We start from the raw sequence: 12,122 nt of genomic DNA, 5'->3' as shown, positions 1-12,122 counted from the left end.
CCATTTCTTGCTCTGCACCAGCTCCGTCCATGTCCCACGGCCCCTCTCTTCCCCGCAGTGTCCCCCCCACCTTTGGGCGGGAGGCAAGAGCGGCTCCTGCGGGGACAAAGGGCCCGGCATTTCCAGGGGTAAGAAGCCACAGCTGGTTGGCCACAGAAAAAAAGAACTTGTGACTCTAAACTGTCACGGGTGATTGCTTCAAAACTGGCGGGGGGCACATTAGTGTGATTCCTCCAAAGAGAAATGCCATGTCTCTTACTGAGACACCCAAGCTCACATACCTAAAATGCACTGGAGGGAGTCCAGGACTAGAAATACCCCATAGCTTTGCTCAGGCTACACCTTACACCTGGGATTTCCAGGCAGTATTAAAAATCCTCTGCTGTGAGGAAATTTGCACAGCAGATATCCAGCCTGTGCCTAATGCCAGGCAACGATATTAGGGCTTGACAGTACTTGGAAATTCACCAAAATAAATATTCTGGAGTTGCTATTTGGTCTCCAAGTACAATCTCTCAGCCTCTTGGATTCATTAACAATAACAACAGCAACAAATAATATGCAAAAAATGTTTCAGTTATAAAAATAGAATGCCCATATAAAAGGAATTAAGTGTAATTAGTCTCTTTCCTGAGGTTTAATTATAAAATGCATTAATAAAATGACAGATAGCAATGCCCTCTGCACAAATCATTTGAGGCGGCTTTTATCATTAGATTTCCTCATTTGACATAGAATGAAAATGTGCATTACAATTAATTCCATTTTGTGCAACCGGGAACTATACAACTGCTTAGAGACCGTTCCTTACGCACTGACAGAGGCAAACATGCACAAGGCTATCATCAGTAGTTTAAAAGTACATTTGAGTAAGGAAAAACCTCTTTACTGCATTAAAGCTGTATGTATTTCCTTCTGATTTAGCCTGCTTCTGAAATTCTGTTTGTATGTATGGTTGGCTTTTTTTAACAAAACAGGTAATAATTACTATAAAATACAGCCAGAACAAAGACTCCACGGATAAACTCACAAGTACTAGAGGCACTTTATTCTAATGATTTGGAGAAGCTTTACAATTTTCTTTCTAATTAACCTATCAATAGTGATGTCACTTAAACATTCCTTAGGAATATTATCTTCTCATTATTGCCAGAAAACATGCTGCCCAATTTTATAGCTCAGTTGTTCTTACGCATGGATGGAGCGTCTGAATTAACTTGAACTGAAACAGATTTTTTTAAGAGACATTTCCCATACACACAAACTACTTTCATAATTACAGTTAAAACATTAATATTCAAATTTAAAAACATTAAGGGGGGAAGCATTCAGTGTTTACTTTGTGCTTGCACATTGTAAGAATATAACAGAGGAGCATTCTCTTTTATGAAATGCCATCGGGTCAGGAGGAGAACCAGTGGGTTTGGGTAGTCATTTATCCCAAAGAGCATGGAAATTCAGCCAGGGCCATGTTCTGTAGGAAGAAAGAAACACAATGCAAAATCAATGTGTGTAAAATTGCCAGATTCATAGCTGCAAAGAGCGTGTTTCTTCAGAATAAATACAGCTCAGGCAGCAGCCATGCAAGCTTCCCAGGCTGGCTTGCCAACACGCTTCAACCTTAAGCTGGTGGGAATGTCTGGAGGGTGCGGAGGTCGACCACTCCGGCTTTGTAGTCGGTGCTGAAGACTGCCAGGAAGGTTACAAATCAGAGCTGATGCCAGTTTGGGGGGTGTCCCGCGATGCAGGGCCTGCCTGTTGGGAGTGGGAAGGGGTCCATCCGTTCATTTCGCATGACTGGCCACCAAAGAGCTGCCAGCCTTGCATTCATTGCAGCTCCGCACACACACCCCCTGTAACAACACCTTCAAATTAAAGTTTATTCCAAAGAGCCGAAGGCAGCCTGTGGCTTTGTGAGATTAAAATATTGGATTTCAAGGGCTGTGCTCTCAAACATTTTCTCTGCTATTTGTGCATTTAAAAACTGGTGATTAGGATGCATGCGTCCTCTCAGGCTGTCAAGCAAAAACTGTACCTGAATGGCATGGGAGCTGAAGGTATTATTTTAGGGATGGCTAACTCTCCAGATTTGGGGAATCATTTTTTCTGTTAATTTCTTGACAAAAATTAAATCCATAAAGTGTAAAATGACAGAGGACCTAAATGCCATGCAAAATGATAATGTTGCTACATTGAAGTTTATCTTTTAAAATATTCTGGTGTTTCATCTGAAAAGCTTTATATCTCCACAGAAGGCAGATTGCTGAAATGTCTCTTAAAAATAATGGTCTGATATTCAAATGTGCCACTTTCCATGAAAGGAGCTAATGCCACAGGGTCACACCCAATAAAAGATTTAGACACTCAAACCTTGATGCTACAACACCTGTTAGGTGGCTGGTGTCCCACTAGATGCAGAGGGAAGATTACATGTGTCAGAATGATATCCAAGCAGTCTGCAAGGAAGGTAGAAAAGGTAAGAAAGAGAAATATATTAACAGAAATATACAGAACAGGAAAAAAGAGGTCCATTGCTTGCTGAGAATGTGGAGAAGGCTGAAATATTCCGGTTTTTGTTTGTATCAGTCTTCACTGAGATGTTCAGAAGGGCCATAAACTTACATCAACAAAGAGAAATGAGTATAAATCAGAATAAAGAGAAAACTGCTTAAAGCATACTTAGATTCAAGTCAGCTGAACATGCTGATGTTTGTATATGCTCAATGACTAAGAGAAAGTAATTTCTAGACTATTAGTAATTATGTCCAAGGATTCATGGAGGACAAGAAAGTTAGTAGCAGACTAGAGAAAGGAAAATGTGTTCCCTATCTTTAAAGTTAAATAATAGAGAAAAGTTCCTTTAACTTTCGTTCTCAGAAATAATCTGTGACAAGTTATCAAAAAGTCCACCAACATGTAAATTGTGGAAAGCAAATCTTGTCACACCAGTCTAATTTTCATTTCTTATTTCTGATTTTCATTTTTATTTCTTTGTGGAAAAAGGGGAAGAACAATGTATGAGGCATCTTCTTTTCACCTTTCAACACCACCTTGTATGAAATTCACAGAAAAGGGATGGGGAAATAGACTCTAGGTGGAATCACTGTAATGTGGTTACTGAAGATAATCCCTCTCAAAGGCTGCTCTGAATGGTTTGCACCTGAATATTAATTACATGTGTGAAATTACAAGTGTGGTTCTGAGGGTTCTAGGAGTAAACCAGCTCGACTCAATAATTTCATTAGTAATTGGAGACCTATTGGTAAATAATAAAATAAAATTTGCTGATGCCAAGATGTCACTATTCATAGAGGGTTTAAAAGGACTTTGAGGAACTGACTTGGATTTCAAAATGAAAATTTCATAGTAAAGCAGTCAATCTGATAAAATTCACTGAGGTGCACTGTGCTTAGTTTAGGGCAGGGAAATCAGATGCACAATGTAAAATGGGGGATAACTGTCTAGACGATACTGCTGGGGATAATCTCAGAATCCAAGCTAACTGTGAGTCACAAATCTGCTGTGTTACAAAAAGGCAAAGGTCTCATTCTGGGAACGTTATATACCCCCCACCTTAGTAATATCTTCACTTTGGAGACCGTGGACAGACTCGGAAGGATCCCAAAGAGAAGTATAGAGAAATGTCACGTGTGGTATAAAACTGCAGGAATCAACTTTTGATCCTGAAGAGAGAGTAATGAGGATCCCATATAACAGGCACTGGGTTCTTTTTGGACCTGTTTCTATGCTTACCATTACCTCTGGCCTCACCTTGGTGCATCTTCAATATGTGGGTATATCTAAGCTCTTCTTAAAGCTTCTGCATTTAAAAAAGACAGAAATAGCCCCACAATATCTAAAAATCTATTCCACAACAGAAAAGACAATAGAGCAAGCACATTTGAATGTCTGGACAGAGAGAAAGCATACAGCATGGTTTCCTCCCATATCAGACATAAGAGAATCTACATTGGCGAGGGGAAGGAAGGGGAGGTTATAAATGTTTAACTGCAGAAAAAGTAAGAATAGGAATTTTTACCTTATTAGACACATGGGGAACCACTCCTCAGTCAAAGTTTTCTCTTTGTATGAAAAAGTATGAATTCCCCAGATATGAGTGAAAAGTCCAATTGAAGCTTTTCTCAGGGTAAGAGTGTTGGCAACATTTCTCTTTCTTGTTGTTTTTCTTATCTAATCAGAGCTGGGCTTGTGCTGCAAAGGCAGTATAACTCAGTTATACATCAGTCAGCCACAAGACACAAATGCATGGAACACAATTAACCCGCTGTTCCTGCAACTATTCATTTTACCTTTGGTCTCACGCTTTCTGATGTAAATTTCAGAGCACCTAATTTTTGCAAACTTGTTTTTCTTTCCTCCTTTGGTCACATAACCAAGATGCTGGCCTTTTTAAGTTTTCCCAGGTTATTTGCACATAAGATTTTATAATAAAAGGAACTATCAGATCAGCTACATGCTGCCCACAGAAAAAAATATTTTAATCCACTGAAATACAGAAAAGGTTACATTAATACAAGATAGTTCCTGCATATTGACCAATGAGAACAGAAGAAAGGCAAACAGCAAGGGAAAAATGTGACATTAACTTAACCTTTTTACATATTAAACTGTATTAAAGTCTCTTTCTGTCTTTCTGCTCCAGAGTGCAGAGGATTTTATTTGAAGGACTGTACGTGCTCTGCACAGCTTTCATCAGTACTCATTTTAAAGGCTATTTATCAAGGAGTGTTAAAAACACCTCCTTCATTTGATCTAATCTGGCACCACTTCTCTCAAAACATGCTAACAAGATAATTTTAAATACCTTCTGCAAAACATGGTCTATCCAGGCAACATGACACAAAAAAGAGCTGTCTTTAAGCCTTTGGAAAATCTGACTTTACTTTTACAGGATTCCTACAAGGGTTTAATTGTTTCATGACATTTAGAAACAGGTTTTCCCAAACTGACTGAATTTTGCCTGTATTTGGCCTGACTAGTATCCTTGTGGGGAAGCTACAAGTCCATCTTCTGTCTGCATTACAGAAGCGGTAAGAGATTTTCCATTTTTGCTCTGAGTGTGTGCAGCAACTACATCCTACCAACCGCTCCAAAAGTGAGGGTGATGCAAACAGTCCTGCATGGCCAAACCCGGGGGAGATCTCTCCGTGATCCAGAGAGCACCTGTGCTCTGTGTCACTGTGGCCTGGAGGTCATCAAAAATGTCTAAAAATGCATACTGCATGGTACAACCAAATGCATTCTTCCTAACAGGGAAAATCTGCTAAGGAAGAAATTTGCACTGCAAAAATAAGGCCTTTTTGCAGAAAATAATCCTGATTTTTTCCCCCCACTTCTCAGTCTGTCTGCAGCATTTACAAAGTGTGATAGTAATACTGAGAAGTATTATTTGGATTAATGGCTTTTTAGTTAAGTAAAGTACTAGAATAGATTGCGTACAGGATCCTGGGAGAGTTCTTAAAATAGGCTGGAACTCCTATTGACAAAGTCTGAATTCCTATTGAGAAACACTGCCATAGTGCTTTTGGTAGCATTCTTTCTATCTATGAACAAAAATAGGGACTAGATAACTTCTTGACATCCCTTCCACTTTTCTTTGATGCTAGGAGTCTTGTTGACATTTCATATTATGCACATTTATTTGGTAAATACTGTATTTCAAACTCAGGAAGGAAAGAAAGCCTCTGAAGGATTACACTTCCAGTTGACAGAAATACAATAGTAGCAAAGAAACCATACAGAACAGAAAACATTTCAATGTCCAACGCCAGCGAAGAGCTGGTTTTGTCACAACAGGCTTGTAAGAGGAAAAGGAAGTGCCCGTCATCGTGACATCTGTATAGCCTCCTTAAAACCCTCTCTAGGATGTATAGGCATTGTTATTTTAGTGTAGTGGATACACACGGTGAGGCAGCCATGCTCCTGCCAAGCAGCTGTGCTCCTCTGGCACTGATAAACGGTTTGCTGAACCCCCTCAACTGAGACCCTCACGCACCCCTCTTGGCTGCCCATCACCTGGACCCGCACCTCTACCAGCGCCCGGAGATCAGCCCTTCTGCTGGGAGGTCTGCTGCAACTGGTCACCCTCTGGTGGGGCTGCGAGGCTGCTGCAACGCAGCTGCAAAACGTGACCTCCAAAGGCTGTGGTGCTGCTAATACAGGGCTCACACCTCACCTCACCGTGTTGCTCATTTAATTCTCTCACCAAATAAGTGGGCAGCTGTGGTATCGCAGCACCAAAGAAGCTGTACAGCTGCTGCTTCCTACATGTGCTGTCTGCTGTGCTGACCAGGACCAGCAGAAAGCAACCGCTCCCCTATTCATGGAGAAGGTTTCCAGCATCAAAAGCCATGGAGATGCTCATGGAGAGAAGAGTAAAACCAAAACATCCCGGCGGGAGGCAAAGCTGGGAGGGATACTGGGATGGATGGGAGACACAGACATCAGTGCCCCATTTTACAGCTGTAGAAATAGGGGCAGAAAAATAATAATGAAGCTAACTTTGACGGGAAGGTCAGCCAGAAGATGAGTGGCAGAAATTTGTAATCAGAGCCCTGGACTTGGCTGCTCTAACTAGATGGCTCAGCCAGGGGCTGTGCTTACTCTGAGCAAAAACCTTCTGTGGATAAATAGTTCAAAGCACGCTCTTGTAAGAACTCCAGCAAATCTGCGTGTCCTGTGCCATAGCACTAACCTTTCTTTGTTTAATAGCTTACTTCATAAAAACTTTTAATTTGGTGTGAAACTTTACTACCAAGATTTAGATAGTCAAATGATGGATCTTTGTATTTGTGCTTTGAACCTCTCTTTTCTCAATGAAAGCAGCAAGTGAGATGCAGCAAAGTTCTCCTCGGGCCCACACAACACTGCAATTTCGGGTGTAGCACAGATAATGTTTCCAGTGATTCCAACATATCAAGCAATTCAAAAAAAACTCTTACGTGTAGAAGACGTGAGGCAAGTTACAAATGCATTACACTGATTTTGGCAGAAGATGAGCAGCATTTGATATACCACATTCAGAATCCACCTTGGAGGTTATTTAATCTGCCAGTAATATCCCTCAGACAGACAGGAACAAATTTACCTTGATGTGTCTGTCTGTCATTCAAGTAACCTGTGATCCACTGAATATGTCTCTTTCTGAAACGCTCATTTTACTGCAATTCTGTCTGACTCAATATTCTTCTTACCTGACAGGTAGGAGATCAAATAATTGAAATCAATGGAGAAAGCACAAGGGACATGACACATGCCAGAGCAATAGAGCTAATCAAGAGTGGTGGCAGGAGAGTGAGACTGTTGTTGAAACGTGGAACAGGCCAGGTCCCGGAATATGGTGGGTTTTCATCTTTACATTTTTCTATGTGCATGAACCTATATAAATTAATTAAATTGCTTTTAAGTTAAGTAGCAAATGCAGATACTGATATATTGTAATGTCCTGGGGCACATTAAGTATGGGCTTAAGTGCTTACCTAAGTAGAGGTGGACTCACTCACATGTTTAAGTGTTTCCTCGGCTCAAGACCATATACATGTGTACATCACTGTCATCTGCTGCCCTCCCGACACAGGCAATGGCTTATAAGATGTGCATTGGAGGAAGCACTTTGAACTCTTTAGGGGACATCTCTGAGTGTGCTGGGAGTTGCTGATTTGTTCATAAACTGTCCTTTTCTTCCTCTATTGGTACTTCTCTGCACATTTTGAATCACAGCAGATGATCTTGTTGCCATGCAATTCAGCGGCTCAGGTTTAAACTCAAAGCATTAACAAGAATGTACTTGTTTCTTTGACAACCTCACCCATTATATTATCTCTGACAATATACACAGATGATCAAGTAGAAGCCAACTCTGAATGAAAAAGGAGACTGCTCATTGTGGTGAGAAAGCAGGATCCATTCTTCTTATTTTTTTTTTGTTTCAGAGGGACTTCTGGGACGTTTTATGAGTATTTCAAAAAGTGTGAGTCATTTAGACAATATAGAAACCTTATTTCACTACTGAAATGACAAGAAGTAAAAATAAATTATCCAAAGGTAATTTCAAAGACAAAAAGCTCTTTTTAAAAATTGAAATCAGGGCTTACTCTAAAGTATGGTGTGACAATGTCATATATTTACATAAGTTCTATGATGTGCACAGCTGGGCCTGAAATCTCACAGGAAAAGGTTTTTTTTAATGAAAATTCCTTGACTTCTTTACACTAGGAAGTCCAAAACTCAATAAAACTTTTTTAATGTTACTTTTGATGTTCCAGCATAATTTCCTATTAGAATCAGAAATTGCAGTAGCATATGAAAATTCAAAGTAATACTTAGGCTTAACTGTAGGTTCAGGTCAGTCTTTGTTACCAACAAAAATTCATTACCTCTGTTGGAGACATTAAAGTCAGCTCCACTGAAAGTCAGCGCTTTGCCGGCTGTCAGTATGCATGGTAATTGCACCATTTTCATCTCTAAACTAGAGCCAATTCTGTGGCTGAGGCAATACTCAGGATAGTGTATGTTGCATTTTTTCCAGCTTTCAAGAGCTTCTGAATAAGGGCAGCAAGGATGGGCCATAGCCCACTCATCTGGTGATAAAGTTACTGAGTTATACTTTGGTGAGTAGGAACAAAGCCAAAATGGCTTTCAGGGATTATGATAAATCGGTACTGAGATATTAAATATCAGTTTTAACCACTGTATAATCCTTTCAGAGAGACCTCCAACAGATATTCAGATCACCTCCAAAACTCTTTTGTAGGGAGAAGTGCATCAATTTTAATGAAAGAACAAACAAACATCCCGAACTGATATAGTGGTAGTAATCCTTCTCAAATAGCAGAACCATATACCAGCAGTTCTCTGGTTCCTCAGAAAACAATTTAATCTAAGGGGGGTCACAGGAGGCTGCTATGAGAAGAAAATCAATTACAGTTCAGACCCATTCCAAATCTGACTTTCTTAAGATCCCTGTTCTGGATGGCACTTAAACCTAGGTTTATGGGAAATCCAAAATAAATTTCTGCATTTATATAATCTTATAGATCTGTATCTTATTCCAGAATCATAAGAAAATGTAAATAGATGTAAAAAAAGTTCAGTGTAAATAGCATTGTTTGGGGAAAACAAATTTCCCAAAAGGTGTAAGTGTGCGCAAGCCTTCCCTTTCCCAGAAGAACATCAGTAGAAAATGCAGATAAACCACCACAAATCCGGGCACAGTTTGTAGTGCTAACAGAAAGAAATAAGACAACTTCACAGGACTGTTTAAAGCCATGCTCGCTATTCGGAAGGGCATTTGGAATGCTTAGCATTAGCTGTGTAAAAATGCAGATTAGTGCAAAATAGAAGTCGCTACGAAGAAGTGCTGTTTAATTGGATCATTTTCCTAGCTGCATTCCCAGCTTACAGCTCCATACGGGAGGAAAGCTAACTAGCTGTGCTTGAAAGCCGTGTTGTCCTGCTCACTGAAAAAGCAGTAAAAGTGTTCAGGAGTTACTTTGTAATGTACATACAACCTACAGAAAGCATCGCAGCAAAGGATAACATCCACAGGTCTGCAGTTCTTAATATGTGTGTTACTCAGGCAGAGGAACATTAGTGCTGTATCCAGTCTGCAGACAGGTTGGAAGTAAAATATGAAGATGCCTGTAGAAATTAACTGAGATATTAAAGTCCTCCCTAGGTCATTTCCCAAAGCAACAAGAAATGCTCTAAGAACAAACAGAAGGTGCACATAAAAATGAACAGCAGCCTGCTTAGGAAGTTAAAAAACAGAAATTAACAAACAGAAGCAATTAAAACCAGAGGGCATGTCTCAGGAAGGCCAGATCTCAAGGGTAAGTCATCGAGCTGAAAATAACGTCTGTCAGAGTATTAATGACGGAGATCCCCAGAAAGAACATCCTTTCCAAATAATGGAAAACTGAACGCAGAGAAGATTGTGACAGTAAGCTTGAGGACAAAGTGGACCTGAGGTCAGCAGATAAACTAGTCAATATTTAGTAGTTCCCTCTTCTTCCCACCAGAATTGCACGGTTGGGATGTAACAAGACTAATTGGACCTTTTTTTACTGAAATAATCAGACTTTTTTTTTTTTTTTTTTTTAGCAAGTACATGTCAGAAATATTTCTTATTCTCATTAGGGTCCAGCTCTGGAGACCATTAGTGGGAAATAAGACTTAGTTGAGTATAAAAATGCAAGGCTGGACGACTGAGCTGGTATCTGTCTGGATTGCAACAGTGGTGTGCAGCAGAAGCCTAGGGAGAAATATAAAAACAGAGCACGTGTACCAGGGTCCTCTCCTGGATATTCTCTCTCAGTCTCTGACAGGTGAAATGGTCAGGGACTTCCCAAGTCAGGTCTAGCAACGCTGTGTTTAAAGACCTTTCCAACAGCCATGGCATTCACACTCACAGCATTAAAAAGAAGGAAGCTTACCTAGAACAACCTAAACCAACCAGCCAAAACCCATCACATTATTGTCTCTCAGTCTCCAACTTTTTGATTTTCCTTGTGCAATATGATCAATGCTTTTTAAATTCCAGAGCCATGTTTCTGTCAGTACAAAATATGGCAGTATGTATTTAAGTGCAAGAAATATCAGGATTTGAATGATGATGTGATTGACATCAGTAAAAGCAGTGTTAAGGAAAAATCATCAATGGTAAGAAAGTGATCTGTGAAAGAAAAGAATGTGTATTGAAAAGAAGAAAGCGCTCAGTGAAGAAACAAAGAACAAGCTCCTGGGAGGATGTAAATCTCCTGAATGAGTTATGTCAGTTTATGCTGCCTGGAAATCTGTCCCTACAAGTACATCTCAGAAAACTCTGGCTGAGATGAAGCACTATTGAAACCTAGGGGAAGAAATAAAGTGTGTTGCAAATGCATCATTTACCTCAACTCCAGCTGCTGATTTTGCTTGAAAGCAAATGCCAAAGATCCCAGAGCGCTTCAGAGGAAGAAATCCCCTTGTAGCCTGCACGGTAGCATCACAATATATGGGAAGGAGCACGGATATGATTAATGCTCCAAAATGATAGCTGATTTCACAGCAGGGTGCAACAAAAGAAGCTTAGAAAACAGATGTTTTATCACGCAGCATCTCAGAACATGTTTGCTGAGGATAAGGATAGACAGAGGAACTGTGCTTCCACTGAAGGTGAACTATCACAGTTCATCCGAACCCAAAGAACATCAGCATCATCTTTCATAGGAAATAGTCTGCCAGCCATGTTCTCCAAAGAACCAAGTCATAGTGAGAAATCATATTACTGTGTAAGAAAGACTAGAAGTACTGCTGGGAATCCTGATCCTGAAACGTACTTAATGCCCAGGGAGTCTGGCTGGAGGGAGTGTGAGGTTTCATACATGTCACAGGACACAAAACTCACAGTCATCACTGTAGCACTGAGCGCTTCTCAGACCGGCATTAAATACAATTCAAATAAAATGATAGACCAAGATTTGTCTTGCAATGGTCGCCTAATTCCCTGCATATGCATCTACCTAAGAGGTTATTTACTGACTTCAGCAGGAGCTACTGGGTGTGCAGCACTTCCAAAAATCTGTCTGCTCACACTGTGGGAGCCTCATTATAGATGCTCATATATTTCAGGCCTTAGCCATAGCCGTATAAACGCCATGAAAAGGACATGTATGTTGCGCAGCCAAACATTAGGATGAAGAGGCATCCCTAAAGTCAAAACATGGGAAAACTGTTCACAAAATCCCAAAATAGTAACATTACAGGTAAAGTAAAACAAACAAATCACAGCTTCTCCACCCAGCAATGAGTTCTGCAAGAGTCAAGTTAATTCTAATGACGGATCAGCCCCAGGAAGCTACAGTTTTGTCTAAGAACAACCACTGTTTTCTCTAAGTATCTGTGGAAGAAGGTCCCTAGGAAAGCCTGGGATGTTTCATTCTCAGTCTCAGCAGTCCTGGCAGCTTGAGTTTTCTGGCTTACTGCTCCTAGCCTTTCCCGACTGGAGCTTCCATTACTCAGAGCTACATTAAAATGCGTAAGTTCCTAGATGTATCCGAAAGCAATGAGTCTGTCTTTTTTTTTATTTTATTTTTCAAATAATTCCAAACAGGGCATAAAGG

General features: G+C 40.2%; 1 protein-coding gene across 2 annotated transcripts in view; it reads left to right on the top strand.

Moving 5' to 3' along the window:
• The window catches only part of MAGI2 (membrane associated guanylate kinase, WW and PDZ domain containing 2), a 770,034-nt gene that overhangs the window by 740,159 nt on the left and 17,753 nt on the right, over window positions 1-12,122 (top strand). For both annotated transcript variants that reach the window (XM_010580933.1, XM_010580932.1), the window contains one exon: window positions 7,222-7,360. In XM_010580933.1, coding sequence (XP_010579235.1) covers window positions 7,222-7,360 — 139 coding nt within the window. The remainder of the gene's footprint in view (window positions 1-7,221; window positions 7,361-12,122) is intronic.

Source organism: Haliaeetus leucocephalus, unplaced genomic scaffold (assembly GCF_000737465.1).
Source record: "Haliaeetus leucocephalus isolate CR32 unplaced genomic scaffold, Haliaeetus_leucocephalus-4.0 Scaffold751, whole genome shotgun sequence".
Taxonomy (NCBI): domain Eukaryota; kingdom Metazoa; phylum Chordata; class Aves; order Accipitriformes; family Accipitridae; genus Haliaeetus; species Haliaeetus leucocephalus.
The sequence above is the reverse complement of the archived record's forward strand: the minus strand, read 5'-3'. Positions and strand labels throughout refer to the sequence as shown.